Below are 20,603 nucleotides of genomic sequence, written 5' to 3' on the forward strand. Positions count from 1 at the left end.
ATGCACTGGCCATGGTGCATGTCCCCCGCATCTTTCTGCTCTGCTGCACGCTAGGCGGGGATTAGCCAATGGGAGAGCGGAGTCACCACTGGGGGCGGGAGCTCAGCTAAGAGCCTGCAAGCGAGACTGACCAATGGGAGAGCAGAGTCACCGTTGGGGGCGGGGACTCAGCTAGGAAACGAGAGGCGAGAACTGACCAATAGGAGAGCAGAGTCACAGCTGGGGGAGGGTGCTCACAGCTGGGGGCGGGGACTATCCAGAGCCCAGAGGCAGACTAACCAATGGGAGAGTGGAGTCACCACTGGGGGCGGGAGCTCAGCTAAGAGGCTGGAAGCGAGACTGACCAATGGGAGAGCAGAGTCACCGCTGGGGGAGGGTGCTCACAGCTGGGGGCGGGGACTATCCAGAGCCCAGAGGCAGACTAACCAATGGGAGAGCAGAGTCACCACTGGGGGCGGGAGCTCAGCTAAGAGGCTGGAAGCGAGACTGACCAATGGGAGAGCAGAGTCACTGTTGGGGGCGGGAACTCAGCTAGGAAACTAGAGGCGAGAACTGACCAATAGGAGAGCAGAGTCACAGCTGGGGGCAGGTGCTCACAGCTGGGGGCGGGGACTATCCAGAGCCCAGAGGCAGACTAACCAATGGGAGAGCGGAATCACCACTGGGGGCGGGGACTCAGAGCTGGGGGCAGGGATTAACCAATGGGAGAGCAGAGTCACCGTTGGGGGCGGGAACTCAGCTAGGAAACTAGAGGCGAGAACTGACCAATAGGAGAGCAGAGTCACAGCTGGGGGCGGGGACTATCCAGAGCCCAGAGGCAGACTAACCAACGGGAGAGCGGAATCACCACTGGGGGCGGGGACTCAGAGCTGGGGGCAGGGATTAACCAATGGGAGAGCGGTGTCCCCACTGGGGGCGGGGCCTGCACAAGCACGTGATCACAGCGAGTTGTCAGGTGTTGCAGGTGCCTTGTGGCTGCTTCCAGGCGCATCTTGGCTCAGTGCAGGTGTGACGGAGGCGGGCGTGGGCACCCGGGCGGGGCAGGTGCGCTGCAAGTGTGTCAGCAGCCCCTCGTGGTGCAATGAAGTGCATTGTGGGTGTTAAAAGCACATTCCGGTGCGGTGTGGGTGTCGTTAGTGGGGACGCGGATTTGCCTGCGCCGGTGGAAATTCTCGAGAACTGCATGAAAGTTTTGCGTCCAGAACTCGAAGATTGATCGTTTATTGGGCAGAAAAGACCTACCGGTCCCGCTCCTTTCCCTGTGACTGATGACCAGATCTTGTCCCTCTACCACGCGTGGTGCCCCGTTTTCTGCAGCAGCTGCCCACATGGGCAAGATCCCCCCGCCCCGTGCCCTCACCGGAGCCCCCAGCTGTGCCCCAGCAGTTCCTGCTGTCTGGTCTCCCGTTTCCTGGTGCTGATACTGTAGGTGTGTTGCAGGTGGGGTGTGGACGTGGTGTCGGTGTTGTAGGTGTGTTGTAAGCATTGACGGTGTGTTGTCGTGTGGTGTAGGTGTGACAGGTGTGGAATGAGTGATGTTAAGCTTTGTAGGGCGTGTTGTAGTTGTGGTGTAGGTGTGTTTAGGTGTTGTGGGTGTGTTGTAGATGTGGTGTCACGTGTGTCTTAGGCGTTGTAGTTGTGGCTAGGTGTGGTGTGGGTGCTGTAAGTAGGACATCCCCTCTGGTGTAGGAGTTGCGGGTGCGATTTAGGTGTGGTAGGTGTGTAAAGGTGGTCTCGTGTGGTGTAGGTGTCGTAAGTGTGGGGTGAAGGCGTGGGTGCTCATGAAGCCAGTTGTGTTGCGTTTCAGGGGATCCAAATTTTGTGGCTGCGGCCTCTGAAATGGGAAGTGCAGGAGGAAATTCTTTTCCTGGGGCGGGGAAGGGGCGGCCAGCAGGGAGCTGGGCGCAGTCCCTGAGGCCAGTCCTGTGGCCTTGGCATCGCCCCTAACCTGCCCACTGTGTGTTTCCCTGCAGTGCTGAGCATCCGGGGTGCCCAGGAGGAGGAGCCCACAGACCCGCAGCTCATGCGCCTCGACAACATGCTGCTGGCCGAGGGGGTGGCTGGCCCCGAGAAGGGCGGAGGGTCCGCTGCGGCGGCCGCGGCAGCAGCGGCGTCCGGTGGAGCCGGCTCGGACAACTCGGTGGAGCACTCGGACTACCGAGCCAAGCTGTCGCAGATCCGCCAGATCTACCACACGGAGCTGGAGAAGTATGAGCAGGTGAGCGTCCCCGGCTCCCTGCAGACCTCCGCTGCCCTGCCCAGGTCACCGGGAAGAAGGGACGCGGTAGGGATCTGCAGGGGGAGGAAGCGCCTGCGGGACAGGCCTGGTGCAAAGCAGGCCCAGGACATGTGTCGCCCTCTGTGAGAGCTGGGGCGGGCCGGAGAGGTGGTGCAGCGGTTAGCGCTTGCCTTGCACACAGCTGAGCTGGGTTCGAACCCTGGCACACACACACACACACACACACACACACACACACACACACACACACCTCAGGGTCCTCCGATCCCGCCCGGTGGAGCCAAAATGGGGATTGGATTGCTGGAGGGGGAGCCCTCAGGTCCCTTGGGTGCCTGACCCGCCCCGCCGCCCCCCCCCCCCAGGCCTGCAACGAGTTCACCACCCACGTGATGAACCTGCTCCGCGAGCAGAGCCGGACCCGGCCCATCTCCCCGAAGGAGATCGAGCGGATGGTGAGCATCATCCACCGCAAGTTCAGCTCCATCCAGATGCAGCTCAAGCAGAGCACGTGCGAGGCCGTCATGATCCTGCGCTCCCGGTTCCTGGACGCGCGGTGAGTCCCCGCCCCCAGCGGCCGCACCGCGCTCCCATTGGCCAGTCCCCTCGCGGCGCTGCCCCGCCCCTAGGGCTGTCATCGCTCCTCATTGGTTACCCTCGCCTCCAGCCTGTGGTAGGCCCCGCCCTCGGCTGTGAGTCCCCGCCCCCAGGGGTGACGCCACTCTCCCATTGGTTAGTCCCCTCATGGATAGTCCCCGCCCCCAGGGGTGATGCTGCTCTCCCATTGGTTAATCCCCACCTCCAGCCTCAGGGATAGTCCCCGCCCCCAACTATGAGTCCCCGCCCCCAGCAGCCGCACCGCGCTCCCATTGGCCAGTCCCCTCGCGGCGCTGCCCCGCCCCTAGGGCTGTCATGGCTCTTCATTGGTTACCCTCGCCTCCAGCCTGTGGTAGGCCCCGCCCTCGGCTGTGAGTCCCCGCCCCCAGGGGGACGCCACTCTCCCATTGGTTAGTCCCCTCATGGATAGTCCCCGCCCCCAGGGGTGATGCTGCTCTCCCATTGGTTAATCCCCACCTCCAGCCTCAGGGATAGTCCCCGCCCCCAACTATGAGTCCCCGCCCCCAGGGGTGACGCCACTCTCCCATTGGTTAATCTCCTCATGGATAGTCCCCGCCCCCAGGGGTGATGCTGCTCTCCCATTGGTTAATCCCCTCCTCCAGCCTCAGGGATAGTCCCCGCCCCCAACTATGAGTCCCCGCCCCCCGGGGGTGACTCTGCTCTCCCATTGGTTAATTTCTGCCTCCAGCCTCATGGATAGTCCCCGCCCCCAGTGGTGATGCTGCTCTCCCATTGGTTAATCCCTGTCTCCAGCCTTCTGGGTAGCCAGCTGAATCCCCGCCCCAATGACTTGTGGATAGTCCCCACCCCTGGTGGTGACTCCACTCGCCCATTGGTTAATCCCCTTAGCTTGAGTCCCTGCCCCCAGTGCTGACTCTGCTCTCCCATTGGTTAATCCCCACCTCCAGCCTCAGGGATAGTCCCCACCCCCAACTATGAGTCCCCGCCCCCAGGGGATGACTCTGCTCTCCCATTGGTTAATTTCTGCCTCCAGCCTCATGGATAGTCCCCGCCCCCAGTGCTGATTCTGCTCTCCCATTGGTTAATCCCGCCTCCAGCCTCAGATACTCCCCGCCCCCAACTATGAGTCCCCGCCCCCAGCAGAGACTCTGCTTTCCCATTGGTTAATCTCTGCCTCCAGCCTCATGGATAGTCCGCGCCCCCAGCTGTGAGTCCCTCCCCTTCCCCCGCCCACGGTGCAGACTCTACTCTCCCATAGGTTAATCCCCACCTCCAGCCTTGCGGGTAGTTCCCGCCCACAGCTATGAGTCCCCACCCCCAGTGGGGACTCTGCTCTCCTATTGGTTAATCCCCACCTCCAGCCTCAGGGATAGTCCCCACCCCCAACTATGAGTCCCCGCCCCCAGGGGATGACTCTGCTCTCCCATTGGTTAATTTCTGCCTCCAGCTTCATGGATAGTCCCGCCCCCAACTATGAGTCCCCGCCCCCAGCGCTGACTCTGCTCTCCCATTGGTTAATCCCCGGCTCCATTCTCATGGATAGTCCCCGCCCCCAGCTGTGAGGTTCCCCCCTCCCGCCACACAAACCACCCCACCTTGTGAGTAGTTCCTGCCCCCAACTATGAGTCCCCGCCCCCAGTGATGACTCCGCTCCCCCATTGGTTAATCCCTGTTTCCAGCTTCATGGATAGTCCCGCCCCCAATCCCATTGCTGGGGTCATCTCCTTGGGCCCTGGGTCCCTGTCCCCAGGAACCCCTCTTTGGCCCCCTTCTGCCCGGGAACCCCAGGGAAGTTGGAGGGGACACAAGGTTTCCAAGTCCCGTTTTCGAGGGGGCACTAGTGGGACCTCCTCCCGTAGCCCTTTCAGGGGCCGTGTCCTTCCCGCGATGCCCTCCCAGGGCCTGCTCGATGGGGGTGGACATGTTAACACACACCGGGTGGGGCGCGTCTGCTTGGGGCACCGTGTGTCCACCTCGCAGGAAGCCACGAAGCACCTCCAGCCCCTGGGGATGCATGATGAAATCACTGACCACTGGGCAGCGGACCCGGGCCCAGGTCCTCTCCCTCACCGGGAGACCGAGCGCCCTGGGATCCCTCCCACCAGAGCCGGTTCTCCCCTGGGTCCTCATACGCGATATCCGTGGCCTGAGGTGGGGTGAGGGCAGGGAGGGGGGCTGGGGCTGACCCTGGCGGTGTGTGTCTCTCTCCGGCTGGCCACTGCATAGCTGCGTGGTCTGTTTCTTACTGGAGGCCCGGGGCGTCCTCCTCGCGCGGGACTGGCCCACGGCACCTCAGCCCAAGAGATCTGACGTCGGGCGGGTGCTGGCTGTGCCCGGCATCCCACCTCGGGGCCCCCCGAGCCCCACCAGGAGTGACCCCCCAAGCTCCACGTTTGCAAAGGACAAAGCCTAATGAGGTGGTGGCCGGGGTCCAGGACCCGGCCCATCGTCCCCGGCCCGGCCCCTGGCCTCAGTGGTACCAGGAGGACTGACCACTGCCCACGCTCGCCCCGAACCCTGACCGGGCCTTGTTTCGGCTCTTGGCTCTGGGCTTGGCGGTTCCCTGCAGCCCCTTCCGAGTGCTCTGTGATTCCCGGGTCTGGGGGCGTCTGAGGGGTGAGGGAGAAAAAGGCGGGTGCAGAGCTGCGGGATGGGGGGGGTGTGAGGCGACCTCAGGGTCGCCCCCGCCCCCCCTCCACCGCTGCCTGCAGGATGGATGCCGGCTGGCCGGGTCTTCCCGGAGCCCAGGGTGCAGCCCGACCGCTGCCTCTGATCCCCATGGCAACCCTCGTTAGCATGCGGGAGTTGGTATTTATGTTGGCAGGAAAAAAATGGAGAGAGAGGGAGAAAGCCAGGCGCGATGGAGCTTCCAGGAAGGGTTCCGTAGAGGCTCTGCACACCCCCCAGAGATGTCGCATCCCCCCCGCCAGGCCTTCTGGCCGGGGTCCTGCGCCCCATTGGGGCCGCCCCCCTCCCCCCACCCCTGTGCTGCCTGCAACCTTCCCTGCAATTGTTCCTGGGGTCCTGGCAGGGCGACCAGGTTCCCTCCCTTCCCCTCCCCCACTCCCTCTCTCCTGCCACTGTGGGGTGGTGGCCGGCCCCCGGGGCTCAGTGCTCAGACCATTCACCGACACCACCATAGTGCTCAGCCTGTGTCCGTCCCCTCGGCTTCCGTGAAAGGACAGAGGCCTCCTTCCGTGCGTGCCAGCACGGGCCAAGACCTCCCGGAGGCCCTGCAGCCAACACTGGTGACAGGCGTTTGTCTGCACCACGTTTGCAAAGCAAACAGCGCTGCAGCAGGGTGGGGTGGGACGTGGCAGCTGGGACCCGCCTCTGGAAGCCCCCACCTCCCACCCACCCCCGTCGCCCTCCTGCTGGGCACCGAGGCTTAGCTGGTCCTGCCCAGCCCCTTCAGAAGCAACAGGGTAACACGGAACCAGCACCCGCCTCTCGTTGATTAAAAGCCAGATGCCAGGGGCCAGAGAGATGGTGCAGTGGGTAGGGCTGTTGCCTTACCCGGGGCCGAGCCTGCCAGGAGTGACCCCCACTAGCTAGTGCAGAGCCAGGAGTCAGCCCTGTGCACCGCCAGGTGTGACCCAAAAAGCAATAAAACAAAACAAAAAAATAAGAACCCTGGGGGCTGGAGCGATAGCACAGCGGGGAGGGCGTTGGCCTTGCATGCGGCTGACCTGGGTTCGATTCCCAGCATCCCATAGGGTCCCCCGAGCACCGCCAGGAGTGATTCCTGAGTGCAGAGCCAGGAGTCAGCCCTGAGCATCGCCGGGTGGGACCCAGAAAACAAACTAAAAATTTCAAACACCAGGTGCCAGGCTGGTCAAGCCGAGAAGCCGTGGGTCCGAGCCCCTGGCTCTGGGTGCGACTTTTACCCCCTATAGGATGTCACGCAGAGTGGGGGGGTCTCCCCACACCTGGCCACAGGCTGCCATGCCCGGCCCAGAGACGCAGCCTCAGACGGCACTGAGAGACCCCAGGAACCTCCAGGATCGGGTGCAGGGGGGGCCTGAGACTCCCCACCCCGAGCCCCGAGCGCGGCCCCACCCCGCCGCCTTCTCCAGCCTGGCCGCACCGCCTGCAGCTGGATGACCCAGAAATCGAGGCACGCGGGGTGGGGGCTGAGGGGGCTGGGGGGGGCCGAGCGGCTCGGGCCGCTTCCTCTGGACAGATGTGGCGGGTACCTGCGTCCAGATGGTGCGCATCCGGTGAAATCAGGCCCTTCATTGTGTTAATTAATCCAGGCGGGACCCTGAAAATAACAATATTTGCTGAGTTTCCCGTCTCGCGGCCGGCCGGGGGCCCGCGCTTGGCTGAGTGGGGCCGCGCGTGTGTTTCTCCGACGGGGAGGAGGGGCGCTGGGCGGCAGCGGGGAAGGGCGGAACTGCCCCCAGTTCGAGCTCTTTTGGGGGAGCTGAGTGACGTCCCCGCACCTGCCCTGGGCACCCCCCACGGCCCCTCCCAGGCTCCCCCCAACCCGGGCTCTGAGGAGGCTCTGAAGCTGTTTCCCTCCCAATTAGCTCAATTAGCACTTCCTTTCACAGGCAGAGACGCGGCCCTGGGGCTGGGCCGGCTCCCCAAACAGTGCTCCGCCCTGCCCATTAGCCCGTCCTGCCTTCTCTCCTCCCCAGATGTTCCAGCTGCTGGGGTGGGGTGGGGGCATCATTCAAGTTCCAGCTGCTGGTCTCCTGGCCTTGGGGGTTTCGTGGAGGCAATGTCCCCTGTAGCATGTCCACAAGGACCCTGGACACGGCCGCCCGGGCCTCTCTGCTCCTAGCACCCCACTGGCCTGTAAGGAACAGCTTGACCAACGGTCTGGGGGTTCAGTACCCAACTTGGGGGCAGGGGCAGCCCTGAGCACCGCCAGCAGCCCCCCAACATGAGAATGAGAATAATGTGGAGGGTTCGGTCCAGTGCTGGAACCTTCTAGAAACATCCCCTCCCCTGGAGTGATAGCACAGCAGGGAGGGCGTTTGCCTTGCACGCGGCCGACCTGGGTTCGATTCCCAGCATCCCATATGGTCCCTGAGCACCGCCAGGAGTGATTCCTGAGTGCAGAGCCAGGAGTCAGCCCTGAGCATCGCCGGGTGGGACCCAAAAGCAAAACCAACCAACCAACCAAAACCAACCTCAGAAGGCCGTGAACTGCATCCCAAGTGATGGGCCCCAGCTAGAGCCCACAGTTCCCTGGGAGACCCCCTTAAAAACACTCATGGGGAGGCTGGAGCAATCGCACAGAAGGGAGGGTGTTTGCCTTGCACGCGGCCACCCGGGTTCGATCCCTGACATCCCCTAGGGTCCCCCGAGCACCGCCAGGAGTGGTCTCTGAGCACAGAGCCAGGAGTCAGCCCTGAGCATCGCCGGGTGGGACCCAAAATAAGCCAAAAAAAAAAAAATAGAAACAGCCGCCCCCTGCTCCCAGTATGTGGCCACGCCCGCGTCTCCATAGCGAGTGACCCCTAATCTCCCTCCCAGGCCCCCCCCCCGAGGGTCAGAGCCTAGAAGGCACCGCCCTGGCCCCCTTCTGCGGGGACCCTCCTCCCGCCCCCTCCCCCAGCACCCTGACGCGCGGCTGAATGTCCTTCTCCTCTCTCTGAAGGCGGAAGAGGCGGAACTTTAACAAACAGGCGACCGAGATCCTGAACGAGTATTTCTACTCACACCTCAGCAACCCCTACCCCAGCGAGGAGGCCAAAGAGGAACTCGCCAAGAAGTGCGGCATCACCGTGTCCCAGGTGAGCACCGGCCTCCCTGTGTCCCCGGGAAGAGCCCGGCTTGGCCTGAGGTCAGGTCCGCCCAGATGGCACCGCCCGCCGCTCCCCGCGAGCCCCGTCCCCTGCCGGGCCCAGCTGACCCTCGCTGGGGGTCCCATCTCCTCCCAGCTGCGGCGACCCCCCTCCTGCCGTGCCCGAAGCCACTGGAGGGACAGTCCCTCCCGGTCACGGTCAGGACCGCGGCCTGGCTCCCCTATGGCCCGTGTCCCCCCGTGTCCTCCCCAGCTGTCCCCACGCCCCCGATCCTGGCCAGCGCGTCCCCACCGTGAGTCTGCAACCCGTGGACAGGGCAGACCCCAACCCCCGCGCCCACGGCCCCTTTGTGTGTCTTTATCCCCGTGCCTTGCAGGGACACACCGTGACCCTCGGGGCTCTGCCGCTCGGGGAGGGCTGGGATGCTTGGAGGGACGGGAGAGACAGCACCGGGGGCCCCGCCAGGAGCACTGCAGAGGGTGGTCTGACACCTCCACCGAGAGCAGAGTAGGAGCTGGACTCTCACCACAGTGCTCAGCCCTGAGGGAAGATGCTACGTGGTCCGTTTCAGGGCGTTGGAGTCCCCAGCTTTGCTCCTTCTCCCAGACAGGAAACCACCCCCCAACTGTGTTCTTCCCATCACCCTCCCCCACCCATCAGCCCCTCAGCCCCTCGCCCTCTCTCCCCTGGAACCTTCCGGAAGCAGGAGTGGGTGACGCACCAGCCAACGAGGTGGCGTGAGCAGCTGTGCCTCCGCGCAGTGCTTGGACATGGCCTCCGGCCGCCCCATGGGGCTCAGGGTGTTTGTATAGAAACACCGCGGCCCCCAGATTCAGCCCTCCCCCCCCCGTAGACCCCTCAGAAGGCTGGGGGGGCGGCCATGAGCCCGAAGGTCATCCGTGGGGCCAGGAAGGACGCTGGCTTACTGCAGGGCCTGCTTCCCACGCGGAGTGACTGACCCACACTTCCTGGCCACCCTGGCACGGCTCAGCCCACCTGGCCCCCAGGGTGGGTGCTGCTGGGCCCTTGGGGTGCCTGAGGCCCTCAGGGCTGCTCCCCGCGGGGCTCGCGGGCCCCCAAGGCTGCACCTGGGTCTGCGACTTAACTTGGGGTCACCATACGCTGACTCTGGCACCGTCTCCCGGCCTTGTGCTCCCGGGAGTCCTCTGGGTGCCAGCAGGCTCAGTGCCGACACACTGGAGCACATGGGATAGGCCCGTGGACTCAGGGCCAGCCCAGCCAAGACCCCAGCCTTGGGCCCTGAGTTCTTTTTATTTTCTTTTTGGGTCTCACCCAGCGACGCACAGGGGTTCCTCCTGGCTCTGCACTCAGGAATCACTCCTGGCGGTGCTCCGGGGACCCTGTGGGATGCTGGGAATCGAACCCGGGTCGGCCGTGTGCAAGGCCAATGCCTTCCCTGCCGTGCTATCACCCCGGCCCTGGGTCCCAAGTTCTGCCTTGCATAGAGCCAACCTGGGTTCCAGGCCTCCCCGGGCCCTGCCAAGAGCGAGTGACCCCTGAACAGAGCCAGGAGTTGGCCCTGAGCATCGCGGGGGTGGCCCAGAAGCCAAAAAAAAAAAAAATCAGTAGAAGAATCTAGTTCGGGTCAGACTCAGCTCTGGGCCGGGGTCCGGGTCCCATCCAGGTTCCGTCCTGCTGCAGCTCTATCTGCGGGGTCTGGTTGTGGTGTTACGAGTGGGGGGCCGGAGACAGGGTACCTTTGGCCTGTCCCGGGGGTCCTTGGCGCCATGTGTGGTCCCTGGAGCGTGTGTCAGGCAGGAAGAGCCTTCCAGTACCTCCCGACCCGAGCACCCCAAAACCAAAAGCCCCCCCATCCCGCCAAACTGGAATCCCACCCTGCTGTGGGCTCCCGGGTGACCCAGCCGCGGGACACTAACTTCCTTCTCTCCCCTCCTGCCCCGGCCCAGGTATCAAACTGGTTTGGAAACAAGCGAATCCGGTACAAAAAGAACATCGGCAAATTCCAGGAGGAAGCGAACATCTACGCCGCCAAGACGGCTGTCACGGCCACCAACGTGTCGGCCCACGGCAGCCAGGCCAACTCGCCCTCCACGCCCAACTCGGCCGGTCAGTCTGCCGCCCCCGCCCCCTGAGAGGTGTCGGGCCGCGCGTGGGAGTCGGGGGAGGCCTTGCTCCCCCCCCAATTCAGGGGACGCGTCTCGCACCGCCTGGAAAACAGGCCGGTCCGGGGTCTTGTCCTCTGCCGAGACGTGGCAAGGCCCCGAGTCGGGCCTTTGGGTGCACGGAGACAGCCGTGACCTCCGCCCACTGCCGTGGGGTCATCTCCGGGCGCCGAGACCTCCCGTCCACTATGCCCATCACTTCAGCCCGTCAGAAGTCATCCCCCGGGCTTGCAAGCGTCCCTCTGGAATGTCACCACCTCCACTGCCAGGGACACTGTTTGCACGGTTCCTCGTCCTCACTGGGGGCCCCACATGGGGCTGAGAAGGGGCCACGTGCCTCACTGGCGTGAGACCCTGAGTTGGGTCCCTGGAACAACGGGAAATGCTGGCCACAGCCCAGGCCCTGCGATCTTTATAAGATGCAGTGTGCATATGTACGTGTGTGTGCATGTGTGTATACATGTGTGTACACGTGTGTGCGCACGTGCGTGCTGTGTGTATTTGTGTGTGCACGTGCTGTGTGCCTGTGTGTATACGTGTGTGCGCTTGTGTGTCTATAACGTGGGTATACACATGTGTGTATGATGCGTGTATAAGTGTGCACATGCATGTACACTGCGTGCGTGCATATGTGTGTGTACACGCGTGTGTGTTCAGAGCCTCTGTCTTCATACTTGGTGCCTTTAGAAGCACAGGGTTTTCTGGGTTTTTGAGGGAAAGTCTGAAAGTCCCTCGTTATGTCAGTGTGGTCCCAGCTGGCAGGGACACCCCATGTCACGCATGTTGGTTTGGACCAACGATGTGACTCACTGAGCACATCAACTCGGCCATCAGCAGCACCTGGAAGCACTCGAGGTCACAGCAGGGCGACACGTCTCGTTCCGGACATTTCCAGGGGTCCCTGTTACCTTGGACTCCAACACGTGCTGGTGTGTCAGACCGACCACGTGGATTATTCCAGAACACACCCGGGTGCACGGGTTGGCCGTGGCCTCCTCCCAGTGGTCGGGCGCCGCCGTCCATGCTTTTGTCATGGGCAAAGGGGGCCTGGACTCACTCAGCCGCCAGCTCCATCCTGCGGATAGATTTAATCCACCTCCCCGGCATGCAGGGGGGAGATGCCCTAGACAGGATCCAGTACCAGCATGCAGAGGGTAGACGCAGCTGTTGCCCTCACCCAGTGGGTGAGAGGTGGAGACAGGATCCAGCTCCCCTGTGTGCAGAGGGCGAGAAAGTGTAGACCGACCCAGTTCCCACCCGCACGGTGGGCTGGTGTAGACAGACCCCTAGCCGCCTGCATGGCGAGGCAGGTGGGCTTGGGCAGCCGTGTCTGCCCTCACCGAGACCCCCTGCCTGGTGCCGGCCCCCCGGCCGCCTCCCGCTGACCCCTTGGTTGCCGACCCCTTGGGAAGTGACACCAGGACCGAGTGCGCCCTCTGGGGGGTGGCTGCCGCGTTCCAAGAAACATTCCTGCTGGCCCGGGTGTGCGGGGGCCACCCTGAGGGCGGGGCTTGAGCCCCCAGCCAGGCCGGAGTCGGAATCAATGGCCGTGCGCCTGTGTGCGTGAGGTTTCTGCAGAAAAGCCACAGGGGGGGTGCGTGTGTGCACGTGTGTGTGCATGTGTGCACATGTGTGTGCTTGTGTGTTTGTGCATGTGTTTCTGTATACGTATGTGTGTGCAGTGTCTGCGTGTGTGTGCATATGTGATATGTGCGCATGTGAGTGAATATACACGTGTGTGTTTGTGTGCACATGTTGTACGCTCGTGTGTGCAAGTGTTTTTGTGTGCATATATGTGTGCGTGTGTGTGCATGTAGGTATGCGTGTGTGTTTTATGTGTGTATATGTGTGCGTGTGTGTTTTTGTGTTCATATATGTGTGCCTGTGTGCATGTATGTGTGTGTTTTATGTGCATATATGTGTGCATGTGTGTTCTGTGCACATATGTGTGTGCGTGTGTTTGTGTGCATATATGTGTGCATGTGTGTTTTTGTATGTGCGTGTGTGCATATGCATGTGCACGTGTATTTTGTGCACATATATGTGTGTTTGTGTGCGTATGTGTGCATGTGTTTTGTGTGCATGTGTGTGTGTGCGTGTGTGTGTTTTTATGTGCGTATGTGTGTGCACGTGTGTTTTGTGCACATATATGTGTGTGTGTTTGTGTGCGTATGTGTGCATGTGTTTTGTGTGCATGTGTGTATGTGTGTTTTTGTGTGTGCGTGTGTGTGAATGTGCGTGTGTATGCATGCATTTGTGTGTGAATGTGCATGTGTGTACATGCACGTGTGTGTGCACTCGTGTGTGTGTGTTCACAAAAATCACGTGGCACTTTAAGGCAGGAGCGTTTCCAAGGGGAAGTGCCAATGTGGTCTGTCTACCCCCCTTCCACCCAACCCCAGGCCCGTGGCTGGGTCCAGTGACAAGTGGCCTCACGTGTCACCAGCGTTCGCTGGGCCCCGAGGCAGCGGGTTCCCAGCGAGTGACCGTGCCGTGACAGTGCCCTGTTCATGGGCGAGGCTGGGGCTTCCTTCCGTTGGGGCTTGTCCGCCTGGCACCGTGCCCTCATGCCAGACCCTCATGTCCCTCCTGTGGCGTCTCCACGGGGGGCTCTCGTGGGGCAGGTCCTGGCAGGTCAGACCCCCCAGGACTCCAGGTACCCTCCTGGCTGGCAGGAACCAGCCCCTGCTAGCCCCGCCCGTCTGCCTTCCCGACACCGGAAGTTCCTGATGGTTTCACGCCAGCGAGGACAAGGTGGACCTCTCACAGGGCAGCGCCCCCGGACTTTTGGGGACCCCTGGAAGGATTTGGGGGTCACCGTCTGCGGGCACTGAATCTCCGCCTCCCACCCCATGAGGCGCTTCCTGCAGATGGCAAGGGGTGCTCCGGGCTCAGGCAGGGGAGCTGGGGCCGAGGGTGACCGGGACCCGCCTTGGGGTCCCTCGGGCCGTTGTTCCTCCCCGCGGCCCACAAATAGAGTCGGGCCTGCCCGCGTCAGGGTGACCTTAGGAGCGCGCGTCCATGCCGCGAGTGTGTCCGAGCAAACGCCTTCGGGCCCTGGGTCCCCTCGCTGGCCCCCTCGGCTTAGCTGAACACAGACCGGAGTGCCAGGGGCCACTGGCTGCCTCCCCAAGCCACGTTTAGTGCCCTCTGAGCTGGCCAGGGCTTCTCGTCTGGTTGGGGGTGCTCTTAAACAGTGCTCGGGGGGAGTTCCCAGGTAATGCTCAGCCAACACGACTGTTGGCTGGCCACACGGACCCTGCCGGGGCTGGGGGCTGCCCTCGGTCGTTCTCGGGCATTTGGGGATGGTGGGGGGATCCCAGACTGATCTTGGCAGTGCTTGGGACTTGGCAGGTGGTACCTGGATCAGTCTGAGGTCCGATGGCGTAACTGCTGCCTTGTCCCCTGGGCCTGGCCACTGTCCTTTCCCGTGCTGGCCCCTGTCCACCTCCGGAACCAGGAAGGATCCTTTCCTTCTGGACCTCCAACCAGGCCCCCGGCTGTGCCCCTGGCCTGGCCGCGCCTTCCCACAGCCTGGGGACTCCGACGGAGGCTGGAAACACCCAAGGGGCACTGGGCGGGCGGGCGCCCTCCCTTAGCGGTCATTGATATGCACCCACTCAGTTCCACACGCGTCACACACGCACGAGGCATATTTACGACACATCTGTGCACATCGGTTCAAAATAAATAAATAACAGCGTCCGTGTCTCCGGCGCCGTCTGCTCCCGGCCTGCAGGGCAGCTGGGACGGGGGGCCTCGGAGGGTTCCCCGGGCCGCCGCCGTGTGTTGGGAACAGCCGTGAGCGCCTTGGATCTCCAGCGGGACCTGGCGGGGGGGAGGAGGGGGAGAGGGGGAGGGACACGGGAGCACCGACTCGGGTGTGAGCACGGGCACTTTCTCTCCCAGGTGCCTGGGTCACGTCCTCGTCCTGCGGGTTTGGTCGAAAGAGCGAGGTGCTGGGGGCCGGAGTCATAGCACAGCGGGGAGGGCGTTGGCCTGGCACGTGGCCGACCCGGGTTCGATTCCCGGCATCCCATAGGGTCCCCCAAGCACCGCCAGGAGTGATTCCTGAGTGCATGAGCCAGGAGGAACCCCTGGGCATTGCCGGGTGGGACCCAAAAAGAAAAAAAATTAAATGAGGGGCTGGAGCGATAGTACAGCAGGTAGGGCATTTGCCTTGCACGCGGCCGACCCAGGTTCGATTCCCAGCATCCCATAGGGTCCCCTGAGCACTGCCAGGAGTGATTCCTGAGTGCATGAGCCAGGAGGAACCCCTGGGCATTGCCGGGTGGGACCCAAAAAGAAAAGAAAAACACATAAAGAAAGAACAAGGTGCCTTCCAAGGCAGGAAGCTCCCCCTTCCCCACCCCCACGTCCCCAGGTCACACTTCGGGCCTGGGTCTGCCTCAGCCCCACCTTCTGGTGTTCAAACACGGTGACAGGGGCTGGAGCGATAGCACAGCGCGTAGGGCGTCGGCCTGGCACGCGGCCGACCCGGGTTCCATCCCTGGCATCCCATAAGGTCCATCCCTGGCATCCCATAAGGTCCCCCGAGCACCGCCAGGAGTGATTCCTGAGTGCAGAGCCAGGCAGAACCCCTGAGCATCACCGGGTGTGACCCCAAAAAAGCAAAAACAAAAAAACCCGGAATGACAAGGTGGCACTATGGGGGGTCTCGGTGCCCCCCGAGGACAGGGTGTGAGCATCTAGCAATGTAGCCCGTCGTCAACGAACAGCTCTGGAGCCCGTGAACATCCCGGGACAGTGGGGCGGGCGGTAGCCTGTGTAGGACACGGGGGTCTCACTCGGCGCACCCGCCTTTTTTGGGGGTGGGGGTGCCCAAGAGTGGCGTGAGGCCAGGGCACAGGCGAGGGTGAGCGTGAGGCGGGGCGGGCGGCTCCCAGCTAGTGCAGGCTGACCTGGGCCCAAGTCCACTCTCCAGACTCACCCTTCCCTGCTGCTGTGCTTTCTGTCTGTGCCCTCAGCTGCACGATGCCCCCATCCCCCCCACCAGTGGGGCAGGGGCCCTGCAGGCCAGCCACCCCCGCAGGAGGGAGATGGCGCTAACCACTCTGCTTCCTTGCCCACTGCCCGCCCGTGTCCCGCGCATGCCCCATCCTTCCGCTGCCTCGTCCACCGCAGCAGGGAAAAGAGTTGGTCACTTGCACAAATCCAGGGTCCTCGAGGCCCTCCCCGCGACGACGCCGGCCTCTGGACTCTTGGGCCCCCGCATGCAGCCAAGAGGCCCCAGGCCCAGCCTACCAGGCTGCAGGCGCCAGAGACAGACCTCGGGGGGCCGAGACCCGTCTGGGGCCCCCCACGCGCCCGCCCAGGGCAGGGAGGGAGGGAAGCGGCTTCACTAACCCCGCGGGGCCCTGGCGCTACTAACGGGACCCGGGCGGGCTCCGTGCTGACGCTGGGGGGCCCCGGGGTCCGCTCTGCATGGCTGGCCTTCTCGTCTCGGCTGTCTGCGGGGGCGGGACCCCCCCTCTGTCCCTCTCTCGCTCTCGCTCTCTGACTCAGCGCCCCTCACTCTTTCCTTTCCAGGTTCTTCCAGCTCTTTTAACATGTCCAACTCTGGAGACTTGTTCATGAGCGTGCAGTCCCTCAATGGGGACTCGTACCAGGGGGCCCAGGTCGGAACCAACGTACAATCGCAGGTAGGGCCCGGCCGCCGAGCTGCCCGGGGGACCGCGCGGGCGAGGGCGAGTGCAGGGGCCCGCGAGCCAGGGCCAGCGAGAGAGAGGGAGAGAGAGAGCTGGGGAGACCCTCCCCCTGGCCGCCCCGCCGAGACCCGGACGCCCCCCCAGGGTGAAAGGCCGCGTTCACCTGGCGCAGACGGGGTAGGGGGTGAGGTGAGCAGGGCCCGGCCGCCTGCGTCTGGCTCCCGTCGGCACCCCCATCCTGCCTCCCGGCCCCCTGGTTCGCTCTCGAGGCCCCCTGGACCAGAGTGGCCGGGAGCACCAGGTGGCCGGGCCCTACCGGGGGTCCTGCGTCAGCGCTTCAGTGCCCAGCTGGGCGCCAGGACCTGCCCTCCCGGCTGGCTGGGGTCCTGTGAGTGGGGGGATGGGATCTGGACCCCCGTGGGGAACCAGCCTGCATCTCTGTCCTCACTGCCGTCCCGGCCTCCTCGGGGCACCGTCTCTGTCCCCCGAGGAGGTCGGGGCGGAATCCGCGGGCTGGGGTGGGCGCCAGGGGGTTGGTGGGGCGAACTTCGTCCTCATCCGGCCGGCCGGCCCTGCCCAGACGTGGCACGGGGCAGACCGATGCTGGCGGGGTCCGACCCGCGCCCGGCTGACGCCCTCTCTCCTCCCTCCCAGGTGGATACTCTTCGCCATGTTATCAGCCAGACAGGAGGCTACAGTGACGGACTCGCCGCCAGCCAGATGTACAGCCCGCAGGGCCTCAGTGTAAGCGCACCCCGCGGCCCCCCACCCACTCCCGGGGCAGCACGGAGGGGACACGTCACCCCCAGCCCTGACGGCGGCCAAGGTTCAGGGTGCACGCGCACATGTACACAGCAAGGCACGTCACAAGCACACGTGCACACACAAACACGTGCACACACAAACACGTGTACACACAATCACGTGTACACACAAGCGCATACACAGTGTGCTCATACACATGTACAGTGTACACGGTACTCAGTCACACAAAGACGTACACTAACATGTGTACATGCAAACACATGTACACACTAACACATGTAGACACTAACACATGTACACAGTGTGCTCCTAGACATAAGGACATGTGCACAGTATACTCAGACACATGTGTACCCACATACATGCATGCACCGTATGCTTATGGACATGTAAATGCATGTATACACACAAACATGTATGCACAGCTCTCATACAAAACACATGTACACACAAACACGTGTGCACACCACTCATACAAAACGCGTGTACATGCAAACACGTGTACGCAGCCTGCTCCTTGGCGCAGAGACATGTGTACACAGTACACCCAGACAAATGTGTACACACACACGCATACACAGTACACCTACAGACGCACAAACACATGTACACGCACAAACACGTGTGCACAGTACACTCCTAGGCACACACACACACAATACATTCAGACACATGCACGAACACACAAGCACACCCAGACACACATACTTATATGCACACTCACACATACACTCACACATACATTCACACCTATGCACACACACACACCAACTCGTACACATCTGGCGCATTTCCACATACACACTGACACATTCACACACAGCATCCATACACAGACTCACATATGCAGACACACGCGCGCACAGACACACAGACACCCTCACAGACACACACACACACACGTGCACACACACGCACACACACAGAGCCCCCTCTCCCCAGCCGTTGGGGGCCCAGTGGGTTCTCTGGCGCTGGCACGAGCGGCCGGGGTGCCGGGGGGCTCTGCCCGCCCACCCTTGTGCCGGGGTGTTCGCCAGCAGCTCCCGAGACGCATGAAAATTCATAACGACAAGCCGTGTCGCGCAGAGCCAAATCGATCGGACAGATGCGGGGGAGCCGGTGCGGGTTTGGGACAAGAAGCCGACTCGATTTCTCAGATCAGTCGTTGGCTCTCAGCTGCGCTGACAGCCTGCGGGGGCCCGGGCGGGGGAGGCTGTGGCTGGATGGGGGGCTGCGCCGGTGCCCCCGTGCCCTCGCCCCCGGGCTCCCGGACAGCTGGCAAGGCGCTGGGGGTGCGGCTGGATCTCGCTCGTCTCCGGCAGGGGAGCGGGGCCGGCTCAGGTTCCAGGGGCTGTTCTGCGGCATCGGGGGTCCAGGGGGCTGGGGCCTCCCCCCAGGACGTCGCAGGGAGCCGGCCGGCACGGAGGAGGCAGTTCTCGGGCTGCTTGTTCCCAGCTGTGGCGGCCTCCGGGGGAGGTTGGCCCCGTCCAGAAGCTCCGATCCAGACCCCCGACACACACAACTGCCCGAGCCCGTCCCCTCTCCCGGCAGCTCCCAAGGCCTGGCCGCCTCGGGCTGGAGCCCCTCCGAATTCCTGGGGCCCGCGGAGCCCCTCGAAGCCACCTGGCCCGCCAGGGCCACACCCCGGGAGGGCTCTAGAGAGGGACCCAGCTGTCCCGTGCGCGGCTGGGTCACGGGTTCGACCCACTGGAAGCGGCCGGGGAAGCACAGGTAGCAGCATCGGTCCACGCGTCTGGGGTTTCCTTGGAGACGGCCAAAGAGCTTCCCCCGTGAGGGCTTTGCCTCTGGGTCTGGGCGGAAGAGAGACAAGCGGACGGGGGGGGGGGGGGGGGGGGGGGGGGGGACAAAAAACGGGGGCTTTATGCGGTCTTTTGCCCCCTCGGGAGAGTCCGGCCACACTGGCCGCCCTGGGGCCCTGCCCTGTCCCGTTCGGATCCCTCTGACCCGCTGCCGCCGCCGCCGCCGCCGGGGTCCAGGCTTGACAATGGCCCGGGCCGGGCTCCCGGCTTCTCGGGAAGGTCTTCCCCCCCGTGAACTGTGTCTCCTTTCTTCCGGGGTCTTTAATATGCAGCGCGGACGGGCTTTCAGCTGTGCCACCTGCTAGGAGCCAGCCTGTCGCGAGGGAGGTATTTTTAGCTGGTGGCGGCGTGAGGGGAGAGAGAGAGAGAGAGAGAGAGAGAGAGAGAGAGAGAGAGATGCATGCATGTGTGTGCGTGTGTGTGTGCATGTGTATTCATGTGTATGCATGTGTACATGTGTGTATGTGTGTATGTGTGTGCATGTGTGCGTGAGTGTGCATGTGTACATGTGCATGTGTATGCATGTGTACATGTGTGTGCATATGTACATATGTGTGCGTGTGTATGCATGTGTACATGTGTGTATGTGTGTCCACGTGTATGCATGTGTACATGCGTGTGCAGTGTGTGAGCTGTGTGCATTTGTGTGCATGCATGTGTACATGTGTGTATGTGTGCATGTGTACATGCATGTGCATTGTGTGAATGTGTGTATGTGTGTACACGTGCATGTGTGTGCATGTGTACATGCATGTGCGTTGTGTGCATGTGTGTGCATTGTGTGCGTGTGTGCATGTGTGTGCATGTGTGTACATGTGCATGTGTATGCATGTGTGCATTGTGTGCGTGTGTGTGCATGTGCGTGTGTGTGCATGTGTACATGTGTACGTGTGTGCATGTGTGTGCATGTGTATATGTGTGTGCACATGTGTGTGCGTGCGTGTGCATATGTACATGTATGTGTATGCATGTGTGTGCATTGTGTGCATGTGTGTGCGTGTGCACATGTGTGTGCGTGCGTGTGCATATGTACATGTATGTGCATGTGTATGCATGTGTGCACGTGTGTGCGTGTGCAGGGCTCTGGCTGCCAAGGAAAGCGAGGAAGAGAGCGAGGAGGCAGGCAGTGTAAAGACAGAGGGAGAGAACCATAAGAAGGCGGCCAAGAAACAAACGCCAACAACGCCGCCCGAGGCCGCACCACTTTCGGGGCTTCCCTCCCCCACCCGCCACCCCCAACACTGTCTGGTTCCAGCTCCCGCCAAGCTCGGACCCCGGGCGTTGGGCCAGGACCTAGCTCGGCCGGCATGCGAGGTGCCGCGGGCCGGCCGCCTGCCCTCACCCGGGTGGGCAGCTCTCTGGACCCCACTTCAAACCTCAAGGGCTGCTGGATGCGGGGAGGTGGCGGCCACTCGCCACAAGGAACTGCATCCCTCCCTGCGCACCAGCGTCTCGTGTTAGGGGCATGGGGGAGGGAGGTGGGTCTGGACGAGGGATTTGGGGTGGGGGCAGTGCTTTAACTGGGGTCGGTCCCCACCACCACACGTTGGCTGCCCATGAGGGGAGGCCTCGGGGGTGGACAAACAGCCATGCCCCGAGGCGTCCCCGCCAGCTTCTGGAAGGTTCAGAGA

General features: G+C 62.9%; 1 protein-coding gene across 2 annotated transcripts in view; it reads left to right on the plus strand.

The window, feature by feature from the left end:
* The window catches only part of PBX1 (PBX homeobox 1), a 155,708-nt gene that overhangs the window by 125,115 nt on the left and 9,990 nt on the right, over positions 1–20,603 (plus strand). The window contains exons 3-8 of one of the 2 annotated variants that reach the window (XM_056137760.1): positions 1,974–2,218; positions 2,602–2,792; positions 8,427–8,562; positions 10,503–10,662; positions 16,269–16,381; positions 17,042–17,131. In XM_056137760.1, the coding sequence (XP_055993735.1) occupies positions 1,974–2,218; positions 2,602–2,792; positions 8,427–8,562; positions 10,503–10,662; positions 16,269–16,381; positions 17,042–17,131 (935 nt within the window). The remainder of the gene's footprint in view (positions 1–1,973; positions 2,219–2,601; positions 2,793–8,426; positions 8,563–10,502; positions 10,663–16,268; positions 16,382–17,041; positions 17,132–20,603) is intronic. The other variant, XM_056137761.1, reaches the window with a different exon arrangement.

The sequence above is a fragment of the Sorex fumeus genome, unplaced genomic scaffold (assembly GCF_029834395.1).
Source record: "Sorex fumeus unplaced genomic scaffold, SorFum_2.1 ptg000127l, whole genome shotgun sequence".
In the NCBI taxonomy this organism is placed as follows: Eukaryota; Metazoa; Chordata; class Mammalia; order Eulipotyphla; family Soricidae; genus Sorex; species Sorex fumeus.